Genomic DNA, 27,862 nt, shown 5'->3' on the forward strand with positions numbered 1-27,862 from the left:
AAGGAAAATAGTTGTACTACTCTCTACTCGTCCTCTTATTTTGAAAACAATCAGAGACATATAATACATTAAAATAGTAGTGCAGGAAAATTTCTTCGAGGCTTCTGAAGCATATTGAGCCTTTACCTTCCGTGGTAAAGTCTTTCCAACCACGAGTTTGCAACCTCCAATTTCACGATTGCTCTGGTCTTGTTCCGTGTCCGCCAATAGCTGAGCTCTTCCCGCCCACTTCCCGGCCCCCCGCCTTCCCGAGGGTCGGAGGCATGCTTTCCCAGCATGCTCTGCGAGGAAGCGAAAGATGGCGGCGGCTGCTTCAGGTACCTTGTGGAAAGTCCGCTGCAGGCTTGGCCTGCGGCTGAAGGGTCAGCGGGCAGGAATGTGTGAACGGATATCCAATTTCAGGTAAGAGAAGCTTGAAGGATCCACGAATAAGACCGCGGAGTCAACTTAGTCCTGTGTTTCCCTGAGAACTGTTGAACTAGGTACAATGGAGTGGTTTGCGCATGCGCGCTCTCGGGGCCTTGTGCGCCGAAGCCCAGGCACGCGGAGCTGGTGCTTTGAAATAGAATTTGAAACGCATTTATTCGTTAGGGAGATTATTTATTGTTTGCAGTACTCTGGAGTTAGAACTGTCCGCAAAACTAGGACTTTGCTTTCGTGAAACTCACTTTTCAGTGAGGGTGGCTGTTAGCAACTCTGCCTCTAATTAAAAAAAAATATATCTACACACACACACACACACACATATATATCTGTCCTAATTCATTTTAACCCAACCAGAAAGAACGGGGAGAACTCCTAAGATTTTCCCAAATAAAAGACAGCCTATGATCGCCACTATGTGCAGGGTGTTGCAGAGACTTTTGGCCTAGGAAGTTAGCAGGTTTTCATAAAAGCAGAAAAGTCTAAAAGATCTGACCACACCCTTTGAATCACCCTTTGAATCTGTGATTGTTACAGCTTGGAACTTGTATCACCCACCCATTTATGTAATTTTTCATTCGGTGCAAATCGTGGCATTGTGGAAATATGAGAAGCAGTAACATGTAGTGAAAACTTGAGACAAACCTGATCTTACATTTAGTGTTAGCCAGTCCTTCAGTTGGGTGATAGTAGACATTTTCTCATTTGTAGACTGGAGCTGTTAATAACCATGGGAAAAATGTATGAGGAATAAGTGAGATATGTAACTTACAATATTTTTTTAATGTATACTCCACCTGGTATTGGAGAAGCCTTTATGCTGCCATTCAGTCCCAGTGCACCTTTTCCTGCTAGTGTCCATTGTTGACATTTTTCTACTCATTTTCTTTGCTTCACAGCAACATTTCTCTCAGCATTCATCCTCAAGACAATGACTATCTCTGTTCTAATGTCGTGAGAAACAAATAGCATGATTTGAAAGAGTTGATTTCTGTGAGTCTGGAAGGTGGTACATGCCTGTGATCCCATCTACTGATGGGGTTGAGGTGGGAGGATCCCTTGAGCCCAGGAGTCAAGACTAGCCTGAGCAAATAGTGAGACAGTGTCTTCAAAAACAAAACAAAAAAAGAGTTGATTTCTTTCTGAAATATCTTTAGCAGAGAGAGGTATTCTTATTTTAAAAGGATGCCTGACCAGATACTAGTGGAAAAAGTATTTTTCTATGTAATCACACCTCAATAATTTTTTTGAATAGTACTGATGCCATTCAGGATGGGGAAATATGCAAAATAGTATTAGTCGTGCACATTATCTGTGTGGTGTGGAAACTGTATTTTTAGTGTGATTAGAACATTTTAAAACTCAGTTGAGGCTGCACAGTGGCTCAGCCTGTAATCCTAGCACTTTGGGAGGCCAAGGTGGGAGGATTGCCTGAGACCAGCCTGAGCAAGAGCAAATCTCTATCTCTACAAAAAATAGAAAAGTAGCCACACGTGGTGGTGTGTGCCTGTAGTCCCAGCTACTCTGGAGGCTGAGTTAGGAGGATCACTGGAGCCCAACAGTTTGAGGTTACAGTGAGCTATGATGACACCAGGGCATTCTAGCCCTAGCAACAGAGTGAGACCCTGTCTCAAAAAAAAAACCCAAAAAACCTCAGTTGTGACCTGGCTCTGCGACACAATGGATAGCATATTAGACCTCAGTTGTGGACCAGTGATTCTGTATTTTTGGTGAAAAATAGTTTCCTACTTGAGCCTCTGAAAATGGAAAATATCAGCGGTTCCAAATCTAAATTACGCACTATGTATTTGGTGCATTCCTTATGGTTGAAGGAAGTGGAAGGCAACATGGGTCAAGCTTCTTCATAGTTACTTTAAGTGAGGTAAGCCTTTACTACCAGTAAATATGAAAGCAGGAGCTCATTGAATTGTTCTTAACCACAAAGTGTTTTACCTTTCCACTGTTGAAAGTCCCTTGCATTTCAAACCAGCTGTTAAAATTGTTGAACTGCCTTTACAAATTTCATTTTCTTCTGAGTCTATGTAAAGATTGCTTCAAAAATTTTTTGACCATCTCATGTCCATATTTCATATCCATTGAACGTGCTACATAGGCCACATCTTAGCATGCAGTGACATGAGTTATCCAGTCAGTTTAATCCATAACAATTGGAAAATTTGGTCTCAAAATGCACAGAGGTGGAGGTGAACTGGGAACCTCATTAATGAGTTTAGCTTTAGTGCTTTTATTTTTTGCAGATTTTATTCTGAAAGTGCAACCCTCCCAAAGGTTGAAGGAAGTGATGTAACAGGTATGTAAAAAAACCTATTGAAATAACTTCATTTTTATATCAACACATTGTATTCCATAGTAGTTGCAGTATTAGAAGGAAACTGATTCATGTTTTTTATTTTTCACATTAAGGGATCGAAGAAGTAGTCATTCCAAAAAAGAAAACTTGGTAAGTATTCTATCAGTGTTCATTCAGTAAGTGGTTGAGTGCTAATTATGAGGGAAGCGTTCAGGGGGAAGATGGGGAGTTTAAAGGAAAAAAAAGGAAGAAGGCAGAGAGTGATCAGTGAATAAGGAATGAGATTTACTTAAAAGAACAGTTAAAAGACTTTCTGGGCCAGCGCAGTGGCTCACGTCTGTAATCCTAGCACTCTGGGAGGCCAAGGCGGGCAGATTGCTTGAGGTCAGGAGTTCGAAACCAGCCTGAGCAAGAGCAAGACCCCCGTGTCTACTATAAATAGAAAGAAATTAATTGACCAACTAATGTATATAGAAAAAATTAGCTGGGCATGGTGGCACATGCCTGTAGTCCCAGCTACTCGGGAGGCTGAGGCAGCAGGATTGCTTGAGCCCAGGAGTTTGAGGTTGCTGTGAGCTAGGCTGAGGCTGATGCCATGGCACTCACTCTATCCTGGGCAACAAAGCAAGACTCTGTCTCAAAAAAAAAAAAAAGACTTTCTGAACTGTATGTTAACATAATATTAGTTAAACATGAATATCATCATTAGAATAATTTCTTAAAGGAAGTTCTCTCTCACATGGTTGGGAGACCAGATAAAATCATTTTCTTTATGATCCCTAGTGAGTTAGGGTAATATTAATGTGGATTGCAAAATTTAGCTTTTTTATTCACTGGATAGATCCTTGAACAAATTGCCTTATCTCATTTATTCAGTATTTGTTGAATATATTAAGAACAAAAACTTTAAAAAGTGCTTGTTGTAATATATTGTAATTTAAAGGTCCCTCAAGGCTGGGCGTGGTGGCTCACGCCTATAATCCTAGCACTCTGGGAGGCTGAGGTGGGTGGATCGCTCAAGGTCAGGAGTTCGAAACCAGCCTAAGTAAGAGTGAGACCCCGTCTCTACTAAAAATAGGAAGAAATTAATTGGCTAATTAAAAATATATAGAAAAAATTAGCTGGGCATGGTGCTCATGCCTGTAGTCCCAGCTACACGGAGGCTGAGACAGAAGGATCCCTTGAGCCCAGGAGTTTGAGGTTGCTGTGAGCTAGGGTGATGCCACAGCACTCTGGCTCCAACAAGAGAGATGCTGTCTCAATAAGAAAAAAAAGGTAGGTCTTAGAATTCTCAGTATGACCTGAAAACATGGGTTCATTTAAAAAGGCTTTAAAGAAAAATGCTTTAATGTGAACTGTGTAATTATTTTGGAGAAGGCATGGAGCCCAGTTATGATCAATGCATGGGTTAAATGCAAATTAAAGCCTATGAGGTGGAGAGATAGGTGCTGGAATACATATGTTGATAGGGCAGTAAATTGGATTAACTCTTTGTAGGGAAATTTGGCAGAATCAAAATTTAAAATATACATGCCTCGCTGGCTAGCCACTTTGAAGGAACACTTGCATATATACCAAAGAGACATGGATGAGAATGTTCTTTATAACTTGGGAATAGTAACAAGCCGAAATAGCCTAAATGCCCATTCAGAAGTGAATGGATGATAAAAAATGGTTATCACACATAAGTTAACATTTAAAGGAATTAATTAGCTCTATATGTAATGACACGGATAGTACAGTCAAACTTATGTAAACATATCAGGCAGAATGACAGTATATGAGGGCTATCCGGAAAGTATCCAGCCATGTAACATGAAAAATATTATTGACAATGGCTGGATACTTTCCAGACAGCCCTCGTATGTGTTACACACATTTTTTAGAGAAAGATGTGTGTAAAAGTACCTTAAAAAGTTCTGAAAATATAAATGTCATACTCATGGTGGGTGGGATCACAAGATGACACCAGACACTTTTAGCTTAACCTATAATGTTCTGATTTATTTTTTAGAGATAATATATTTGTTGTGATTACTTTTTAAAATAACCCTTTTTAAAAAAGGAGCTAGTGAGTAATCCGAATGTCATAAATTTTTCACTGGTGTTTGTCAAATATGTTAGTAAGATTTGTTAACTTGCCGAGGCTTAAATATGCTAATATAAGATCTGGTTAGGGAATACCAAGAGATGAGAGAATGTTTATCACACATGCTGAAATTCAGTGTGACTTAAAATTCAATGTATCTTAACAATGGTTTGAAAAATCCAATGGATATTATACCTCAGGGAATAAATCAGTTTTGATATAATATACGTGTTTTGTATGTTCTTTTGTCTTAGATGACTTATGTTCTTATGTTATACTTAGTTGAGAAAAACACTCTTGGTTTATTAAATTTACTGTAATTCCCTACTGGAAATGAAACACATTAAATCTAATGTGGGAGTAAAAACACATTTGAAACTGAATTTTCTTGTTTGCCATTATTTCCAGTGAAACATTTTCTAGTAGTTCAGTGAAGGTCTCTATCCAAAGGTGCAGTGTAAAACTGGCCTGCAATACTTATCATAAATTTATATATGGTTGAGAGGTTTAAACCAGAGGACTGCATCAGAATCATCTGGAAGTTCAGTAAGGATGCATGTGAACAGTCCCCTGTGGATCTTAGAAGCTCTGATGCACCAGGTCCAGAGTGTAGCCTTTCATTTATTCTCATATAACTGGATTAAGAGCCACCAATTTTAGAAAGTAAAGGCAAGAGTAGTCCAGAAAGCTGTAGTAAGAATCCTTAGAAAAGTGGATATGAGAAGTGAGCAAGATAGTGGTGTGAGGTGAGGATGGCAATCACTAGCCTTAGGTGATGGTGTTTCTGGCCTAGGGACCAGATCAGAAAGGGCAGACAAAGCAAAGAGAGGAACATGTACTACCTATAGGCAAAAGAACTAGACAGTTTTCTCATTTTTTAACTTACTCTAATGACTTTGAGACATAAGAACCGACTCTAGATGAAACCTGAAGTTTTGTTATTGGCTAATGCACTGAGTAAAATCATTTGTTTACTTTGTGACTATGAAGAGCTCTGATGAAGGTTAACTTGTCATTCTTATTCTTAGGGATAAAGTGGCTGTTCTTCAGGCACTTGCATCCACAGTAAACAGGGTAAGTAGGATTTTTTTAAGTTTTTAATTTGGCTGATAACACATTTAATGTTCATACCTCTTTAATATTCAGAATCAAACTGTTGTGGATCTAGAAATTCCCTTTAAAATTATCTAATCCAATCCCTTCATTTTGACAAATGAGGAATGTAAGGATTTCAAAGTGACTAGCTCAGGGCTGGTTAGGGTGTTAAAACAACTTAGTTCCATGTCTTACGTCTCCAAATACAGTGGCTTTATTTTTACCATACCAGTGATGCAATCTCTAATCACTGAAAGAGCTTGTTGAAATGCATATTCCTGGGGCATGGTTTGGATGTGGTAACTGTAGCAGATGATCTAAATGCCAACTTTGAGAACTAATGTCATGCTAGAGTAATGCAGTGATTAAGAATGTGAATCCTGGAGTCAGTGTTTTAATAGCTGAACAACTAGCTTTATGATCTTGGGTATCTTTTGATGCTTCTGTTTCCTGATCTCTAAAATGGGGGATAATTGTAGCACCAAACCTCAAGGTTGTGGTGAGAATTAAGTGTTAAGTATACATTAGAGGTGTAGGGCTGTATTTGGCACAAAGGAAATGCTCAGTATGTGACAGCTATTTTATTATCCCTACTACTCTTTTTTTTTTTTTTTTTTTTTTTTTGAGACAGAATCTCACTCTGTTGCCTGGGCTAGAGTGCCGTGGCATCAGCCTAGCTCACAGCAACCTCAAATTCCTGGGCTCAAGCGATCCTTCTGCCTCAGCCTCCTGAGTAGCTGGGATTACAGGCATGTACCACCATGCCCGGCTAATGTCTCTCTCTTTTTATATATACATATATAAGTATATATGTGTACACCATAAATACATATTTATGCGTGTATGTTACATACATAATAGAAGCTTGTTTTATAGAATTTTGGTTATCACCCAAACTCAGAAGGTCCTCTTAATAAAAATCTAGCTGAAAAGATTTCTGTGTGTTTTCCACAGGACACCACAGCTGTACCTTACGCGTTTCAAGATGATCCTTACCTTATACCAGCATCCTTTCTGGAATCTGTGAGTATTTTCATGTAACTTTTCTAGTATTATTTTTTATCTTGCTGGTTAGTGTACGGGGTACCTGTGTAATATAGTTGTAAAAACCTTTTAAAAATTTATAGACATTGATGGATAAATTGATAGGCTTTGTGAATCCTTTACTACTTTTATCAAAAAGATCTATGTGTATTGTCTATGAGGAAGGAGAGGGGTTTCATGTTTAATACAGCTTTTTGTTTTGTTTTGTTTTGTTTTGTTTTGTTTTTACAATGGAGTGACCCACTCAGTTTAAATATGTTATTTTTTATATACTTAAAGGTATACATAAGACATGACCTAAAATTATGTTACTGAGTAGAAAAGGTAGGATATACTGTAATTTAATTTCCTTTTTTTTCTTTTTGAGACAGGGTCTTGCTCTGTTTCCCAGGCTAGAGCTAGAGGTGTCATCATAGTCCACAGCAACCTCAAACTCCTGGGCAGAGCTCCTGCCTCAACCTCCTAGGTAGCTGGGACTACAGGCATGTGCCTCTACACCTGGATAATTTTTGTATTAATATTTGTTGTGGAGACAGGATCTTGCTGTTGCCCAGGCTGGTCTTGAACTCCTGGCCTCGAGTGATCAGTCCTCTGACCTGAGCCTCCCAAAATGATAGGATTATAGGCCTGAGCCACCGTGCCCAGCCTGTAATTTAATTTCTAATTGGGATTTTGTGTATTGTTGCATTCTTTTTTGTGAGGGGAGAATAATAATTCTTGCTGAGGGTATTACTTGAGTCTAAATTACATGTAAATACCAATTTGTATCTAATTCTTTTTCTTTATGTAGCGTTCATTTTTATTGGCAAAGAAGTCTGGGGAGAATGCAGCGAAGTTTATTATTAATTCACATCCCAAATATTTTCAGAAGGATGTAGCTGAACCTCATATACCGGTAAGGAGAGGTAGTTGGATTTGTTTTACTTAATACCATATACATGTAAATTAAATCCGCCTTTCATGGCTAATATTTAAGTAGCCTTTTGAACCCTCAATATTTGGATGAACAGCCTTTCAAAGTGTGGAGTGGTCTTTGCTTACACTAACCTATTACAATGCCTTTTGACTGTCTTTGCCCTTCTGTTTATGTTTTCCATATTTACTTTTTGGGACACCATGTTGTTGGATCTTTATCTCTGACTATTCCTTTTTAGTTTCCTTCACTAGCTTTCTATTCACTTAAGCATTGATATCTTTCTTAGGTTTCCATGTTCATTTTCTCTTTTTATTGTTTATATTCTTATTTCAATGACCCTTATACTCCATTTGGCATTCTTGTATATCTAACTTAGATCCCTCTACTTTGAACACCCAGCTGTATTTCCAACTACTTCTTTGTTCTGTAGTCATGCAGTGAGCACATATGCAGTGCCTGCTTTCTGGTAGGCATTGTGCTTAGTGCTGTTAGTACAGTGGTGAGCAAAACAGATGTGCCTCTACCCTCCTGAGTTTATTAGTGGAAATACTAACCTCATACTCACCATGTCTAAAACTATTCCCTTACCATCCTATCTCCCTTCTTCTGAAAACTCACACCCAAATACACCCTTCTTATTCTCATGTTGCATCTCCTACTTATGGGTTAGAAAGCCAGCTCTGTTGTATACATTAAAAAAAAAAAAAAAAACTAAAATCCTAAACTAAGACAGTGGTAGTGATGGAATAATCATTTATTAGCCCACGCTTTCCCCTTTATGTTTTTGACTAACAGTTACTTTTCTGTGCATAGCTCCAAGGTTGCTCTGCTTGAAGCCGTCCAAGAGTCCCCAGTATCCAGTGGGCAGCACTGTTCACACTGTCTTATAATGATTTCCTTATCTGCTTTCTCCATTAGATTGTGAGCACCCCTAGTGTAGAGAATGCCTGTCATCTCTGTATCCTCTGTGCCGAGCTTAGGTGCCTGGTGTAAAGTAGTAGGCGTTCAAAAAGTATTTGAATGAATTAGTGAAGGAGGTAAAATACCTTGAGTAGTATTAGATGTTTAGAGGAAAAGCAGCGTTAAGGATGAAGTATTTCTCCTTTTAGAAACTGGGTGCCCTCTGACACCTTTTGCCAAGATTGTATAAAGGAGGAAGAATGGTTTTAGAAGGGGAAAAAATAATAAGTTCAGCTTGAAGTTGGGAAATTTAGTTGGAAGTAGGGATGTTCAGATATGGGTTAAATATTTATGTCGGGTGCTTTTATATTCTTATCAAGGTAGGAGATAGTCAAATAATCTTCTTGTTTCAAAGACTGGGGAAATTTTTTTGTTGTTTCTTCGTATTTTTAGTTAGATTTCCTACAAAGACAGTCATGTTAAAATGATAAACAGTTTCTGGTACAAGAGCATGAATTAGAACAATGAAGTTTTATTTTGATGTGTTGGTGATAAAAATTTTGTCCCGCTCAGTCATCCCTTCACCTGCTTATAGTAACTTTAACCATCTTGTTTTCCTAGTGTTTAATGCCTGAGTACTTTGAACCTCAGATTGAAGAAGTGAGTGAAGCTGCCCTAAAGGAGCGAATCAAGCTCAAAAAAGTCAAAGCCTCCGTGGACATGTTTGATCAGCTTTTGCAAGCAGGTGACTAAGTTCGATTAAAGCTGCTCTAGGGACATAACCTTGAAGTGAGCCACAGTTACGTAATCCAGAAAGTTTTGAGTAAAACTTACAAGTACTACTATGCTTACTCTGTGTGATGGCTGTGTTATTTATATTTTCAATAGTTTGATAGTATTTCATGTTCTACTTTAGCTTCACTTTAAAATAATAGATGAGATAGAATTGCAGCTTTTAGTTTATTGTGCTGTACCACTGGCAGAGAAATTATATAGCCATTCTTCCTTACCTTCCCTTTTTAACGTTAGATGTGTACATAACGTATTCAGATTTCCTGTACTCTTTATGTTTGGAAGGCAGGGCCACAACAGATAAGAAAGAAATTTTAAAAAGGAAAGAGCACTAAATTGGGATCAGGGGCTTTGATACTAGTGCCAGCTCTGACACTAATTGTCCATTAGCCTTTAGAAAGTTACCTAATACCTCAGAGCTTCTAGCTGAAAAATCCTGTGGCCCTCTGAATTGAAGGTGATGAACCTCCAGGTATACACATCTAGAAAGAACAGCTGATAAGCTATCATGAGAATGTATATGCAGCAACATCAAAGGCAGCTGGCATTGTTTAAGTTTTTAGGAATCTAGAGTGCCGTTTGGTGATTTAAGATAAAAATCAGCTAAACATGGAAGAGATGGAAACTGGACTGAATTACTCAGTATACACTTGAATACAAACATTTGCAGAAAGCTATGTTTGAGAATTTTGGTATGGACCCTAGTATAACATCAGATGGACAAATGGGTAATGGTAGCAGATTTTAATTTAGTGAAGCTCTCCCCTCTGCTTCTTTTTTTTTTTTTTTTTTTTTTTTTTTTTTTTTTTTTTTTTTGAGACAGAGTCTCGCTTTGTTGCCCAGGCTAGAGTGGGTGCCGTGGCATCAGCCTAGCTCACAGCAACCTCAAACTCCTGGCTCAAGCAATCCTCCTGCCTCAGCCTCCCAAGTAGCTGGGACTACAGGCATTCGACACCATGCCCGGCTAATTTTTTTTTTTTGTATATATATATATTAGTTGGCCAATTAATTTCTTTCTATTTATAGTAGAGACGGGGTCTCGCTCTTGCTCAGGCTGGTTTCGAACTCCTGACCTCGAGCAATCCGCCCGCCTCGGCCTCCCAGAGAGCTAGGATTACAGGCGTGAGCCACCGCGCCCGGCCATCCTCTCTGCTTCTTGAATATAATCAGCATCTGGTATGAGTCTGCATTCAAGTTCTAAGTTCTAAAGCTTGTCTTTTTCTAGTTTTACCCACTTTGTGGTGTAGGTATGTGCATTCAATAAGGACAGGTGTCAGAACCAGTGTTAGCTCATTAACAGTGAGCTAACACACCAAGGGAAGGGATCATAGACAGTTTCATCGTAAAGCCACTAGCAATCGCCAAACACTCTGCTAAGGTATTTCACATACTCAGTTTAACTCTATAATACTTTATAAGTTGGCATGTTTTATAGTAATCTTATAAAGGACACTATTAGGTAATTTTTCCAGGGTCTCACAACTCCGAGACTCTGAGACAGTATGACCCAGTTGAGTTGTATTCCGTAGCCTGTACCCTCTTCGCTCTGCTGTGCTTCGTTTCTGGGCTTTTAAATTTCCTGATGGGCATTTTTATTTATCAGTGTGCATTATTTAGAAAGATATAGTTATTTTTCTTTTAAAATAGATTATATCTCATACTTTTTCTCCTTCCTGTGCTCTTTTTTCCCCCTTTTTAATGAGTATCAAAATGAGAACATAATGTTTTGTAAGACAATTTTTAAAAGGCTACTATAGTTAGGCAATTATGCTAATATTTTTAGGCAAGATTTTAGTGAAGGTCTGGATCCAAATGAAATCATTCTACTTACGTTTGTCCAAATGGACCTGGGCCAAGGGAACTAAGTGGGGATATTTTACAGAGAGTTCAGTTTGACGGTGATAATTAAAAACCATGAGATAGTTTCTCTGAGGATATGATCACATAAATTAAGTGTTCACAGGGTCAGACTTCATCTTGTATTTTAATCTTCTGTGTCAAACCGCACAGTTAATAGGGATTGTGTCCCTGTGTGCATCATTCCAGGTGTTCTATGTTGATGTTGAGTACATATTCCTCAATTGAAAAAGTGGTAGATGATACTAAGTATGTAATCATCAAAGCCACAGATAATAGAAAAAGCAAAGGATTTTACTCTAACAGGCTTTAGTTCTTGAGTGTTTCAAGGTTTCTTTTCTCCTTTCACTCACCCACAGGAACCACTGTGTCTCTTGAAACAATGAATAATCTCTTGGATTTATTGTGTTACTTTGGTGACCAAGAGCCCTCAACTAATTATCAGTTTCAGCAGACTGAACAGTCAGAAGAATTGGTAACTACTTTTGGCATTGTTTTTTTGTTTGTTTGTTTGTTTAAGTTTCTTTTAGAAGTAATACTTTGAAAATAAGATGGGTTCTTGTGCCATGTGTTAAGGCAGTAGTAAGAGATTTGTACTGAGATGTAGTGTGGTATGATAGCCTTGATAAAAATTTGGTGCAGAAGCAAGAGAAAGATTTTTTTTTGAAACAGAGTCTTGCTCTGTTGCCCTGGCTTGAGTGCTGTGGTGTCACCCTAGCTCACAACAACTTCAAACTCCTGGGATCAAGCAATCCTTCTGCCTCAGCCTCCCAAGTAGCTGGGACTGCTGGCATGTGCCACCATGCCTGGTTAAGTTTTTATATATATTTTTAGTTGTCCAGCAATTTCTTTCTGTTTTTAGTAGAGATGGGGTCTCACTCTTGCTCAGGCTGGTCTTGAACTCCTGACCTTGAGCCATCCTCCCACCTCGGCCTCCCAGAGTGCTAGGTTTACAGGCGTGAGCCACCATACCTGGCCAAGAGAAAGATTTTTAATAATTAAATTAACCCTAGTTTCTTTTAGGAAATATCTTGTCTTCACCTACCTCTTATTCAGGAAATGCTTTGATTAGAAATGTTTGAGGCTGCCTCTCTGTCACTTACAGTGACAACATGATTTGTAATGGCCAGGGAACGACTCCATTGCCTGGGCCCCATCAAAAATTCATACATACGTAAGCAGAGAGGAGGGAGCATGCTAGGCTGGGGGAACAGAAAAGTGTTGTGCCAGGAATCACCTATAGGTTGAGTCATAGCCTCTCTCTCAACTGTAGAGTTTACTTCTTGAAGTAAGGTCCCAAGGAATCCTTTGCATCAGATGAATAGAAACAGAAAGAAGTATTTACACTTATAAATGGCAAAAATATTGAAAACAGTCTAGATTTTCAATAGTAGATGATCAAATTATGGTAAAAGAGTGTCTTGTAGCTATTGAGTGCATTAGTGTAGATGTATTTGGGTGTGCAAAGATTCAGCATATATAAGTGGGGAAAAGATTATACATTGATAAATATTTTTTGTTGTAAAAATGTGTTTTCATATGCGTAAGAAAATAACATTTTAAAAGTGTTTATCTCTAGGTAATGGGATTATTATGGGTGGTTTTTCTTTCTATCTTTTCTAATTTTTCTCCACTAAATTTGGATTTTTTATGTATAGGAAACCTTAAGTCTTTTAATTAAAGTGCACAGGGAGTGGTTTGCAGTCACACCTTGTTTTCCAGAGCATCTTCTGAAGCCCTGGTCTGGCTGACCCTCAGCCTCTCCAGCCCCAGTTCTTGAGGCAGTAGGCTGTGGAGCCAACACTGACCTCTGCAGTGCCAACCAACCTTGTCTCTCTCTACAGCAGCTTGGTTTATAATTAAAGGACAAGACTTAAGTCGTTTAGAAAGTTGTGGTTTGTTCCAATCAGTGTTAGACATTAGCTGTAGGTTATCTTCTCTTGCTTCCACCCTAATAATGAACAGTATTTCTTTTTGGATCAGGCCAGGTGTAGGCTTTGAAGAAGCAAGCTGTGTTTGGTTTTCCAGTTTATATCTGTGGGCCAGGCTTTACAGGGCACTGGCTTCATCTCACCTCTAGGTTGTCACTATTGCTTTAAGAGCCAACTTTGCTTTTCATCTGTGACTTCACTGGTGTATACTTAAATTAAATATAAATGTGTAAGTATTTACTGGGCTTCCTCTTTGTCTTTTGATGGATGTATATTTTCTTTATTTTTTTCTGAGTTCCCCTTACCTCTCTGATTTGGAGTAGTCTAACTGGGAGAATGCATTCCATTGTCTTAACTTTTATTTCTCTTCATGATGATTTATTCCAGGAAGAGGAAAGTAACAAGAAATTTAGGAAGAAAGCTGGTTATCAGTTTGGAGTTACATGGAGGTATATTACACATTAATTAGAAGCTTGTATTACAGTTTTTTTGTGGTACATGGAATATGCCCCATCACTCCCTGAAGAAGATATAATCCTATGGTGTTCTAAAATAGTCTGCTTTTATTGTACATTATAAGTTTCACAATTTATATTTATGCATTTAGACCTTTGATCAGAAGGTCTTAAACTCCAGCCAACAGCACAAGAATCTGTTATATTTAGAAGTTGGTGCTTAATTTTCTTTTCTTCCCAGTTAACTGAGCACAACCTTGACATGGTATCGTTCCTTTGGTAGTTTCATCAGCAGTGTGCTGCTTTGGAATATACACTGCTAATTCTGAAAGATTTGCTATTTTTGATTGTTAAACATACACTAGAGTGTAGTACTAAATTAAGACTACTGACCAACAGGCAGAAATATTCAGCAGTTCTCAATAAAAGATGAATAACATTTTAACTATATTAGGAAATTTAAATTATCTGAGTGTCTAAAAGAAAGATATTTCACATGACTGACTAGGGATGGAAAGCTACCATTAATACCTAAAATTGTTTTAGAAGTGATGAGTTTAATAAAATGAAAGATTAAATATCTTGGGATAGATTTTAGTAATTTTTCATAGTATTTAAGATCATGGACTTCAGAGTGTGATCTTGGTTCAAATCCTGATTCTGTCTGATTTCCACAGCATATTGTTAAGGGGAGAATCGAGGTACAGGCTAGTTTGTATAACATGACACCATTTAATTTTCTTTAGAAAAGGGAGAAGTAGTAAATGTACGTATGCCAGAACAGCAGTGGAGCTCAGGCAGTGATACGCAGCCCCATTTTCCTAATAGGCCTCAGACCAGTACCAGGCCACAGCCCAGGGGTTGGGAACCGCAGTACTAGAATATGGCAGAGAATTTGAAAGAAACCAATTGTTGGTGGTTGCCTGGAGAGTTGCATCTGGGGATTTAAGAAGGGTAGAGAAACTTACTATGTATTCTGTCAAATGATTAGTTTTTGTTTTTTGAGACAGGGTTTCAGTCTGTTCCCTGGGCTACTAGATAATGCAGTGGTGTCATCATAGCTCAGTGCAACCTCAAACTCCTGGGCTGAAGCCATCTTCCTACCTCAGCCTCCTGAGTAGCTGGCACTACTGGGCGCATGTCACCACACCCAGATAGTATTTACATTTTTTGGAGAGACAGAGTCTTACAATTGCCCAGGCTGGTCTTGAACTCCTGGGTTCAAGTGATCCTCCTGCCTCAACATCCCAAAGTGCTATGATAACAGGCATGAGTTACCTCCCTGCCCTACAGTTTGCTTTTTGTTTTAATACCGTGGGTATTTGTTACTTGTGCATAAATGTTTCCTTTTCAATTCTGTCATATAACTGCAAAGCCCTGGTCTTTGAAACTCAATTTTTTTTCCCATTTTCAAAATAATGATAACCATATCTCCCTTTCTGGATAGTAAGAATTGTTTGAGATATACATAAAGTGCTTAGCACATTGTCTGGAACATTATGTGGTGTTAGTGATTGTGGTAGCTATTATTGCTTTTTCCTGTTTCCCTGACTCAGGTTTGCTCTCTTGTGTCTAGAGCAAAAAACAATGCTGAGAGAATCTTTGCTCTGATGCCAGAGAAAAATGCACATTCCTACTGCACGATGATCCGAGGAATGGTGAAGGTACCTTTGTTTTACTTATTTTTATCTTCAATTTCCACTAAGTCAGGGTTTTTCAGCCTCAGAACTGCTAACATTTTGGGTCAGATAATTTGTTGTAGGGGGTTGTCCTCTGTATTGGAGGATCTTTAGGAGTTCCCTGGCCTCTATCTATTGGACATGAATAGTATACTCTCCCCCACCCTCAGTGTGACAACTAAAAATATTACCCAATGTCCCCTTAGTAGAAAACCACTGCACTAGAGTATAAGCTTCTCAAGAAAAGGGCCTGGTCTATTTTATTTACTGCTCTATTTCCAAACCCTAGAACAGTAGTAGATGTGCAAATACTTGAATGAATTTGATGATGCTTAATTTTTCCTTTTCTAGCACCGAGCTTATGAGCAGGCGCTAAACTTGTACACTGAATTATTAAACAATAGACTCCATGGTGAGTTTGTTTTGAGAACTCCCCTCCATCCCTCTTTCCTTTTCTTTCTTTCTCTGAATAATTTGTAAAATTTTTGGATCTTTCCTCAATCATTGGCCTACATTTTACCTTTTCCTGTGATGTTGGTGATTAAAGTAGGAGGAAAGATTCAGACAGGAGAGTTGTTTTACAGTTTTATAGAATGTGGTGATTAGCCAAGAGACATACAGCAATGACCACGTTGCCTTAAACTCAGCCATTTAGGGGTTAATCTTCACCCTTAAATTTTGTTATTTTACTCTTTTACAGCTGATGTATACACATTCAATGCATTAATTGAAGCAACAATATTGGGGATAGATGAGAATTTTGATGAAAAATGGAATAGTACACTGGTAAGGAGAAACTCTCAGTTTATCTTTTAATAGGCCTTAAATATTCTTTACCAGAAATACAGTGGGGGTGGAGGAAGACAGCATTCATTGAGTATCTATCTATATGACAGTCACTGCATAGCAATTACCTGTTAACCACCCTTTCAGCAGCCCTGTAGGTTAGGTAGCTGTGTCTGACACCTGAGAAGAAAAAGTTACTTGACCCAGAACATAATAGGTAGAATTCTGGAAGACTTGGGCCACTTTATTCATGTATTTCTCATAATAGTTTTTCTGTTACAAAAGTCACACATATTTATTGTGAAGTTCTTATGAAGTTCAAAAAATTGAAATTGCTGGATGGACTCTTGTCTAGTAACTTAGGAATAGAAACATGTTTTATATCCTGATCTAATGTTTCGCTTGAGTCTTTTCTTGGAAAACTCTCATAGGTAGAGGACTGAAGAAAGTTGGACACCTTCGTGAAGTCGGGTGGATGATTGAATTAGGGGCTTCTCTAAAGGCAGAATAACTGGTCCTGATTAATAAGTAATTCTTAAAATAAGGATATAGTTATTAACCTGCTTTAGACATAGCAAGAAAGCTAAATTATCTTTTTGTATGAAATATAGATTGTTGGGCAAATTATCTATCCAGGCATAAAAAATACTGCTTGCTCTTGATTTAACTAGGAGCTACTGAAACAAATGGTTGCACAGAAGGTAAAACCAAATCTACAGACTTTTAATACCATTCTGAAATGTCTCCGAAAATTTTACGTACTTGCGAGAGTGCCAGCCTTACGGACTTTACGTGAAATGAAAGCCATCGGAATAGGTGAGGGTGCATCTTGGAGTCCTCACTGAAGACCCTTCTGACCAGACACTTCAGGGCCACATAAGCAGATGAGACGTGTAAATTCTTTTGCTGTTTACATGTGTTAGGAATTTCCTTTCGACATTTGGCAGACTTAATTACATCAACTTAATTGTGGAGTGCCTTTATCATCTTCATGTTCATTACAGAAAATTAGAGTGTTCTTTTAGTATTTTAGGTACATTTTAATGGGTCTTTTGTTATGAGAATTGATCACTTTGAGTTACTTAGTTTTAAAGTCCTTGACACTTTTCTAGCTTTATTAGGTATTTGAACCCAAGTGTGTGCACTTGTATGTATGTTGTGTATTTTTAGCCCATCACTACAAAAAAAAGTAGAAAAATTAGCTGGGCATGGTGGTGCTCTCCTGTAGCCCCCCAGCTGCTTGGGAGGCTGAGGCAGGAAGATCCCTTGAGCCCAGGAGTTTGAGGGTTGCAGTGAGCTATGATGACACTGCTACACTCTTGCCCTGAGAACAGAGGGAGACTGTCTCAAACAAAAAGAGAGGAAGTGAACTGTTGTATATTTTTCATTGAAACTAGATGGTTGCTTTGGAAGTCAGTTCACTTCAATATGCTTTACTCTTCTCAATGAAGAATCTTATTGGCAATAAGTATTTGGACTTTCTGAAAGTGATATAATCTTTATGATAATTTTTCACCTTTAATTAGATGAGCTAAAAAATGTTTTATTCAAAGGAATAGAAATGCATCTTTTGCTTAAGTAACATTAGTAGATTTTTAATTCAGTGTGCCTCACTAAACTGTATTTTGGATTGCTGAGTTTTTACTTTATTTCTTTTTTTTTTGCCCCTCCCTTTACTTTATTTCTTATTTTTTCCATCTACCTGCTAATTTGAGAACCCTCGCTTGCAACATACCACCACATTATTCAGCTGTTTTATCCACATGGTATGTATGGCCTTAAATTGTATTAATTTATGTAGAAAATTGACCACTTCCTTGAATTTATGTGATTACTTGTTGCAAGTTACCTTCTCTGCATATGATTTTAAAAAAGAGAATTCATAAATTAACATATACAGCCTGAGCAAAAAGCTATATTTGAGAGTAGTAGTCTTGTTTTTGATATAAAACTTGAGCTGGAGAGGAGGAGGTTATAAAATGTACTGGCAATTTTGGTGTACAAATAGGAATGGACAGAAGATATTTTACTTTGAAGTTCCTTTTGTTCTCCAGAGCTGTGCTGTCCAGTGCAGTAGCCATTAGCCATAAGTGGCTAATGAAATTAAGTAAAATAGGCCAGGCACGGCTCATGCCTATAATCCCAGCACTTTGGGAGGCCAAGGTGGGAGAATGGCTTGAGCCAGGAGTTTGAGGTTACAGTGAACTATGATTGCACCACTGCACACTAGTCTGTGTGATAGAATGAGACTGTCTCTAAAAAAAATTAAGTAAAATAAAAATTTCTTTTTTTGGCATTGGTGCTTAGTAACCACATGTGGCTAGTGGCTCCTGTACTGAATGATCCAAATATAGGACATTTCCATCTTCTCAGAAATTTAGTGGTCAGTACCACTCCAGAGGAACGTTGAACTAATTTTGAAGCCTTTTGGGAGGACTTTGAGGCTCCATTCGTCACCCAACTGACATTGTAGAATGGACATTGGAACAAGGCACACCTGAGCTGAATTTTCAGCTTGACCATACATTTATTTACCAGCTGGGTCAAAGGTATTGGATACCTACCTGAGTAATCCCTTCAAGGTGTGGTGATTAAATGAATAACACAACAGTGATGACTGGTACCATGCTTGGAAGGCACTCAGAATCTGTTGATTATTACCTATTTGCCCCAGCCTAAGAAAGTACCCTCGGGTTCAGAAATGACAGTTCTCTTCATTCCTTCTTGTGATAGACTGTAAGAACTGTGGATAGAAACTTGATTCTCTGAAGGGCTAATTTTGCAGAATCTACCTATATAGACAAGTTGTTTTGTTTTGTTTTGTTTTTAATTATCTTTTTAGTGAAAAAAAACAAACAGGTGACTGATTTTATCTTGGAAACCGATAAGCAGTTTCCATGATAACTAGATCCTTTAAAACTTTATGAGTTTGTGGTGAAACTAGTATATTTGACCTCAAATTCTGTTCCTTTCTTCATACTATCATGTATCACTTTGGTTCGGTGCCAACCAAAGTCAAAGGTACTTGTATTTCCTAAGTAGTAGCTATGACCATGTGGACTGGGGTGGGGGGAGGAGTCTGGGTTTGTCTTACGTATATAAATAAGCTGTCTGCCATAATAATTTCTAGGAATTTACCTATGGGGAGAACTTAAAATAACATAGAAATAACACATATAAACTAGAATATTATATAACTAATAAAATCATTAGGAAGGTTAGCAAATGAAAACATGCTTTAGGAAATTGTAAAAATAAATCTGTGCTATCATTATGACTATGTTATCACTTACATGTACAAAAGGTCGGATAGGGAGTATAGATAAGTATTTGACTAGGAATAATGTAGGTGGATTTTCTGACCTATTAGTGTTCAGCTCATGTGGTTTTTAAGAATTGCTCCCATCAATTCTCTAGTTTCCTTTCTCTTGGCCTTCTCATTCTGATTACACTTAAAGGAACACAAGTGATTACTAGCAGAAAACATGTTTTTTTCTCTAAGTATGATGATTTGGTGAAGGAGGGGGTGTGTGTGTTGGTGTCTGCCTCCCACTCCAGTGAGAGTCAGGCTTGTGAAGAAATTAAGAAGGAGGAGACTGAGCACCTGCTCAGAGACCTATGATTGTCACAGATGTAACAGAGAATTGCATTCTGCAGGGTGCAAGTGATTCCTTTGGCAAACATTGGCCCACTGCCTAGCTCTATGCCAGGCCTTAGGCTGGAGATGGAAGGAGGAGAAATGTGTCCCTTTGTACTACGTGCTGCAAGTTTGGTGGTAGTACAGGAAGTAAGTAGATTCATGATAAAACACATATACTTTCTTGTTCTGTAGAAAACCTTTCAAAAGGATCATCCCTGATCATCTATGATATAATGAATGAATTAATGGGAAAGCAATTTTCTCCAAAGGACTTGGATGATGGTATGTTCAGAAATTGTTTGTGTTTTCCTCCTCTAAAGACAGCTGGTTTCCCTGAGTACCAGTTATTTAGAGACCTTGTGATGAGGGCAGGGTTTCCTTTTAGCTTAGTAATATTTGGGGTGATCATTCTGAGAAAGCCAAAATGTCTTTCACATTGGTGTATACTTCCTCTGTTGAATGTTAATTCCTTTAGCTTTATCTTACACCTTAGCAGTTTTGTTGGAAAGATTTTTATTAATGTTACTGACTAGAAAATATATTTTATCCATAGTAACCAAAAGTCTTGTGAACTTTGATTTTCAGATTTGTTTTTTCAGTCAGCCATGAAAGTTGTAAGTACCATCTCTTACTTAACTTCGTTTTCCGTTTTTAGAAGAAGCTTACTATCCATTTCCTAAATTCATCTCTAATTGGAGAGTTCTCCCTCATTCTTTCACTACTTCTTAGTGTTCTGTTCATGTCTTTGAACAGAAGACATGTTTTTCATCTTTCCCTAAAATCTATACTTTTTAATCATATAACATTCCTGCCCTGTGTTTACTGTATATGTTGCCTTTTTTCATGCCTCTGTTGAAATAAGCTTTTGGAGTGTTTCACATTAGAAATTTTTAAAATTAATAGTGGTTTTTATTTCAGTTTTTTGTTTTATGCTCATTGTAGGAAAAATTTCAAGCAATTTTAAGGTGAAAAAGTCCATCCTACACCCAGGTTTTTTTCTCTGGCTTCTCAAATGTGTGTATACCCAGACACACTTCCATGGTGTTTTATTTGTTGATAGCAACCAGTATTTCACAGGAGGAAGAAACTATAACTTAACTCTTCTGTGAGTGGTTTTTAGTTACTTTATGGAGTTTTTGCTAGTATAGTGGTGGTAGACTGAGCATTGTGTGTGTCTGTTGTGCACTTGACCAGGTGTTTTTGTACAATTACTTTCAAAAGGTACAATTGCTAAATCAAAATCATTTCGTTAAAAATTTCAGAAAACCTGGTGTTTGTTGCCCCCCACCACCAATTTCTTATAACTTATTTGCTGTCAACCAGTAGTAAATTAAGTCAGCATTTTCACAAGGAACTTTATGTCTTTTCTTTATGTAATGAACAGCTGTTTGGCTGATAAGGATATCACTGTGATACTTAATGCTTGCAAATTTTCAGTGCTCATCTCTCAGAGATCTAGACCTTGCTTACCAAGTACATGGCCTTTTAAATACTGGAGACAACTGGAAATTGATTCGACCTGATCATCGTCGTAATTTCTATTAGTAAGTGTGTTGGAAATGTATCCTTTCGCATTAATTAGTAGAGTCTACTAGTGGGAGGCTGTTGGTGGCCCTTCATGTCTCACGTCTGGATTCAGGCAGCATGCCCATGATTTAATAGTTAACAGGTTAATTGAGCACTTAGAAATTAAAGCAGTGGTAAAACTGCCAGATTTGGAAGTCTAGTTTGTATCCTTTAAGATATTTTTCTTTGTAACACTTTAAAAATGCACATATCTTTTTCCTTTAAGCCCCTCTTATATTTTCAAATGGTTATAGCAGGGTGAGTCCCTAAAGATTTCATCCCAGTCCCTTGCTTTTATATTCAAAGATCAAAATACTAGAACCTAGAGAGATTCCCTTAATGGGTTTGCTTTTAGGCAGATATAAATATGAACTTAAGGAGGTAGTCTGTTAATAGGTGTGTGAGGATTGCTTTCTGTCTTTCCAAATCTTTGGTTCACATTGAATGTTTTTTAAATGAATACGGTATTCAGTATCTGCTCACCATGACCTAGGAGTGTACTGAGGAGGCAGTCATAATTGACCAGTTGCGAGATAAAATGGTGTTAATTGGGAATTTGAACACAAGTTAGCAACTTCTGGTTTGAGCACTGGCCCATGAAACTGGAATCGTTTGTAAATATTTTAAATTTCTTTGTAACATATAACACTGCTGCAATTTCACTAATTATTTCTCCTCTTATTATACCTAGAGATTTTAGACTAACTGTACTTTTTCTCTCCATGACAGCTGTAAGTTCTTCACTTTAATTTGTCTAATGGAACAAATTGATGTCACCTTGAAGTGGTATAAGGACCTGATACCTTCAGTAAGATGGTTCATTACTTGTCATGTATCATTGTAGATGAATTTGTGGGTATCTTTGCTGGTTAATGCTTTAAAATGTATTTCTCTTAATCAGGCCTTCTTTCCCCACTCCCAAACATTGATAGATCTTCTCCAAGCATTGGATGTGGCCAATCGGCTAGAAATGATTCCCCAAATTTGGAAAGGTTAGATTGTTTCTTTTTCTCTTTTTTGCTTCCATTGTGCAACAGACTAGGGCACAGAGTCCAGGCAATGGTTCAGGGTCAGAGTTTGCTGAGGATGGGCCTGTCATAAATCCAGATTCATGCATTGCAGAATCTAAATCTGAATTAAGGTCTTAGACCTCAAAGCCTGCACTGTTCCTCTATGCCAGTGTTGCATCACTTTGCTAAGCATAGTCAGTGATGATTATCTTTCTGAAAAACCGTCATGATCATGGCCATGTGTGGGTCTGTCTTACATGTATAAATTGGCTGCAAAATGAAACAGATATTCTGTATCTCTTCCACTAGGTGACTATGGTATTATCATAAAGTTAGTTTTTATCTGCCTCAGTTTCCATGTCTGAGAAACCGAGGCAATAGTTCTGCCCTACTACTTCACAAGACTGCTCTAATGGCTGTTTAAAAAAACATTGAAGGCTGGGCACCATGGCTCGCCCCATCCTAGCACTTGGGGAGACTGAGCTGGGACGATTACTTGAGACCAGGAGTTTGAGACCACCCTGGGCCATAGCAAGACCCTATCTCTACAAAAAGCCAGGTATGGTGGCACGCCCTATAGTCCTAGCTACTAGGGAGGCTGAGACAAGAGGATCACCTGAGTCCCAGGAGTTTGAGGTTGCAGTGAGCTGTGATTACACCACTGCACTCTAGCCCAAGCAACAGAGCAAGACCCTGTTTCAAAAAAACAATCATAACCACATTGAAAACTTCCAAGTACTTTAAAACAGCATGTAACCATATGGAACAGTGTTTAATACTTGACTAGGAACCACTTACTGGCATTGGCTTTCACTACTCTTACTGTTCTTACTCTGAATCATCCTGCTAGTTTTCTGGAATTGTGGATAAACCTGGAATAAATAATTTCAGCAACTTATTTTTTACCCACCAAAAAATAAGGTTGACAGCTGACATTGGACAAAAGCCAGCCAAAAAGAGTATTGGTATTACATGATAATGATCACTCCTGTATTCCTTTTTGTTTCAAGATAGTAAAGAATATGGTCATACTTTTCGCAGTGAACTGAGGGAAGAGATCTTGATTCTCATGGCAAGGGATAAACACCCACCAGAGGTAGGTCTGTATTGAAACTGAAGTTTTGTTATCGATATTAGATATATGCTAATCCATATATCCTCTAATACTGAGGTGTCTTAAGATTAGTTTCCTGTGTTTCATCTATCACTGTGGAGAGTTCTGCCACCCAAAACCAGATTTAAGTTATGAAACATCTAAACATATCTTGCTGTTAGCAGAATACCATTCCTAAAGTCACCCTCATTCCTGTAGTCCAAAGCAAGGAACACGAAATTAGCTTCTGTCTTCAGCTTGCTTTCATAAACAATTTCCAGCTCAAAAGAAAACCCACAGTTGAATTTGAGAGATGTGGCTAATCAAATTATTTATCCCAGGAAAGGGTCCTTTTTTCTTTTTACCGTGTTACCTGTATGCTATACATGTGATATATTCAAATGGTAAAATAGATGGCTCAAAAATTTTAATGGTCTTATGGTAGGTAGTCTCCTGAACTGAAATTCTCATTATGCCAATTAGGCAGTTTTACTGACTCTCAAACCTTCTCAGCTTCAGGTGGAGTTTGCTGACTGTGCTGCTGATATCAAATCCACATATGAAATTCAAGATGCCAGACAGACTGCCCTGGATTGGCCAGCCATCCCTCTCAACTGTATAGCTATCCTCTTTTTAAGAGCTGGGAGAACTCAGGAAGCCTGGTGAGTACCATACCAGAAGTGTAAATTAGAAGTATTTGTACTTGGATCTAAAACATTTATGCAGGTCAGTAGAGGCTTTCTAATTTGGCTATAATGACATGTAGTTAGTTTATCGGGAGTCAAACTAGAATATGTAACAGATATTTGATGGGAAATGCTAAAAAGCAAACTTTTAGAAGAAGACCAATATGCATAACGTACTTGAGAGGTGTGGTTCCAATGAGCTGAGAATTCTCTTTCCATTTCTGGCCATTCTGCTTCCTGTGGGCAGTTAAGTCACTTAACCTCATTTGTCCACTTACATGGAACAATGTGATAAAAAAAACATTTTGAAATGTTTTGGTCTTTTGGGTTATTGAATCATCATTTTTGGGTGCTCCTCCTACCCCACCCCCTCAGCTTAAAATGTGGGCTCTGTACTTGGCCTTCTGGAAGCCGGCATTTAAGTGCATTTATTAAACACGGCCTTGACTAGCCCCCATCTTTGATTTGTGCCACTATATCCTGCTTGTTTTTGTCAGCACTTTTTTCACATGCTACTTTGTAGTGTTTTAGAATGAAGATCTTATGCATATTGATGTTTCCAGACGTCAACAATAGGATACCTTGTAGGGGTAGTCACAGGTGGTTCTGCTGTATTCTGTGTTATATATGTGTGGGCTGAGTCAGTAAGTTGGGGGTACTTGTGCATGGCTCCTTGTATGAGAAACTATATGTGGCTATTAACTATTTCAAACAAAAGATGAAGGCTTTATGCCTTAGCTTGTCTTACAGGTGTGGCTTACACAACATGAACTGTTAAGAACTGTGCTGCTGTTGGTGACAGAAACATTTGACATTTGCCCTTATTAGCTTAGTTAAGCAAAGTGTATGTTAGTTGGCACACACTTCCTATAATCAGGCTGTGATGATTGGCGCAGGGGTACGGACCTCAGCTGAGTCATGGGAGCTGAATGTATGTGTTTCTCCTTTGTCCTGCATGTGGCAGGCTGATGGTGAGCACTTACATGAGACTGTTGCCTCAATCTGAGCCTGCTCGTCATAACGTAATTATGAGAGGGAAACGGACTATGCTCTGTTCCATACCTCTCCCAGCTGTGCATAGGATATATTCCCTCCTCGGGAGGACAGAGGTGATCCTTTCTAAGAGGACAAATACAGGTTTGAGTATCCCTAGTCCAGAAATCTGGAATTGTGAAATTTTGAGCATCATGTTAATATTTAAAAAGTTTCAGGTTTGGGAGCATTTCAGATTAGAGATACTCAGCCAGTACCAGTAATTCTCAACATTGGCAGCATATCAGATTTACCTGTGAAACTTGTAATATAGATATATGGAGTTTGTGGAGGGTGATTTAAAGCACCTGAGGTGATTCTCATGTACACAGTTGGGAGCCAATGAGGCCACAGATGTGTGTCTTCAGTAGCTTACAGGGCTAGGACAGCTAGTTACCTGATTGCTTTGTTTTTCTGTTAGTATTCATAATCTTTCTCCTGTCTCATCTTCAACAGGAAAATGTTGGGGCTTTTCAGAAAGCATAATAAGATCCCTAGGTAAGTTGAAATTAACAGACTCCCCCCTGCCCCAGTGCAGCCTGGAAGTAGCTGCCACGTGTTTGACTCATTGTGGGTGATTAGAATTTCTTCACATACTTCAGCTACCGGGTTTGGGCACTTTTGTTTGTTAGGCAAACAAACTGTCGGTCTCCCCTACCATCCAGGGCATCCTGAGGTAAGCACTGTTTTTTATCAGTGCTCAATTATCAACACATAGGAGATATGTTGAGTAGATCCTCAGTGAAGTCGTACTGAATGAATGTTCATAATCTCTTTGGCCCTTTAAAGTTAGACTTCATGTCTAACTTCATGCCTCCAAAGCTACCATGGGGAATTTTATTAATGAACTTATATTGGATCTTGTCTTTAAATCTTTGACTGAAGAGGTTTCGGGGCTTAGTTGGAGAATGTTCACATTTTGCCCTTCTTTTACAGAAATGAATTGCTGAATGAGTGTATGGACAGTGCAAAAGTGTCCAACAATCCTGCGCAGGCTATTGAGGTGGTAAAGCTGGCAAGTGCTTTCAGCTTACCGGTTTGTGAGGGCCTCACCCAGAGAGTAATGACTGACTTTGCTATCAACCAGGAACAAAAGTAAGTGGGTCTTTGTGTCTTCACCATAAGGGAAAGGTCATAAAATAGTGCAGACCATTTGTCCATCTGCCCATTCATATGTTTATAGCCCATATTTCCTAACAAAAAGTCAGAATGTAGTAGTTGAATGATGATTTCATTTGTCGTACAAGTCAGGGAAGCCGATTTGGCTGTTAGAACCTTTTCCTTTGTTGTTGTTGTTGGTTTTTTATTTGAGACAGTCTCACTCTGTCACCGTGGCTAGAATACAGTGGCATCCTCATAGCTTACTGCAACCTCAAACTCCTGGGCTGAAGGAATCCTCCTGTCTCAGCTTTCCAAGTAGCTGGGACTACAGGCACATGCCATGACACCTGGCTGATTTTTCTATTTTTAATAGAGATGGGGTTTTACTCTTGCTCAGGCTGGTCTTGAAACTCCTGAGCTCAAGGCATCCTCCTGCCTCAGCCTCCCAGAGTGCTAGGATTATAGGCATGAGCTATTATTACACCTGGGCTTCCTTTGTCCTTGATACAGTTTCATGCTGCTGCAGGGTCCCTTTTTCTATCTCAAAATGGATAGATTAGAGGGGAGTGTCATATACCAAGAACCCCAGCTCCCGAATAATTTTCAGTGTAACCCTCCCGTTTCTTTTCCTTACAGGGAAGCCCTGGGCAACCTGACTGCATTGACCAGCGACAGCGATAGTGACAGTGACAGCGACAGTGACATCGATGAAGGCAAATGAAAGTGGGAAATTCAAGAATGGTAATAGGCTCACCATAGCTGCTGGAATCACCTCAAGAACTGAGATGTTAATATTGTTACTATGAAGTACACAGTTAATACAACACTAGTTTATTTAGAGTAAGCTCCTAACTTGCTACTTGCTAAACCATCTATTAACTGTAACATTCAAGGCTTACCATTTAAGCAACAGCACTGCCCTTTTCATTTCTCAGACACATAGGTCTGTAGCTCTTGTGGTCAGGAAGAGCTCTGTATACCTCAGGTGGTGTTGGGTGACCTCACTGCCATTATCAGCATGCAGTTGCCCTCTCCCTGCTGCTGAACTAAGATTTTGTTGGCCTGATGTGCTGCTACGTTGGTGGTCCTTCCTTCATCTGAAGAGATAGTCTCTAATTATAATTACATCACAATTGCTATTGGGTCAATAGTATCCAATTTTGGGGATATTTATATGTGAAATTATGCATCTTAGAATTGATTAAACAGGAAAATGGCAGTTTAGGCTGCGCAACTCATAAAATGAAGACTGTAAATAAAATTTGTAGTTAATGTACATGTGTGTTATTTCCATTACTTGAATATAGCCTTAGTGTTTAGAACACTGCTCCCTCTTTTGTCTGTATGCCAGCCCCTTCTTTAGTGGTCAAAATGAGGGCTAGTGATGACAAAACCATATGGACAGCCTGGACATCGTGTATTGCTGGGCATCAAGTTGGTCAAGAACTTCTACGTT

At 38.5% G+C, this 27,862-nt stretch overlaps 1 protein-coding gene and 1 non-coding gene across 2 annotated transcripts; both read left to right on the forward strand.

Moving 5' to 3' along the window:
* Positions 1–277: 277 nt before the first annotated feature.
* On the forward strand, positions 278–27,682 carry PTCD3 (pentatricopeptide repeat domain 3). Its single transcript, XM_012774309.2, has 24 exons — positions 278–402; positions 2,682–2,734; positions 2,848–2,884; positions 5,852–5,897; positions 6,873–6,941; positions 7,753–7,857; positions 9,400–9,523; positions 11,787–11,902; positions 13,746–13,807; positions 15,390–15,477; positions 15,844–15,904; positions 16,193–16,278; positions 16,950–17,094; positions 17,994–18,044; positions 20,111–20,200; positions 20,504–20,532; positions 21,356–21,462; positions 22,214–22,292; positions 22,386–22,476; positions 23,505–23,590; positions 24,101–24,249; positions 25,762–25,803; positions 26,242–26,400; positions 27,043–27,682. The coding sequence occupies exons 1-24, from the start codon at positions 299–301 to the stop codon at positions 27,125–27,127; spliced, it is 2,064 nt and encodes a 687-aa protein (XP_012629763.2). The 5' UTR covers positions 278–298; the 3' UTR covers positions 27,128–27,682.
* Positions 25,148–25,284, forward strand: LOC142870380 (small nucleolar RNA SNORD94). The gene has a single exon (XR_012918786.1). It is a non-coding gene; the product is annotated as a small nucleolar RNA SNORD94 (small nucleolar RNA).
* Positions 27,683–27,862: the final 180 nt, after the last annotated feature.

The sequence above is a fragment of the Microcebus murinus genome, chromosome 3, assembly GCF_040939455.1.
Source record: "Microcebus murinus isolate Inina chromosome 3, M.murinus_Inina_mat1.0, whole genome shotgun sequence".
In the NCBI taxonomy this organism is placed as follows: Eukaryota; Metazoa; Chordata; class Mammalia; order Primates; family Cheirogaleidae; genus Microcebus; species Microcebus murinus.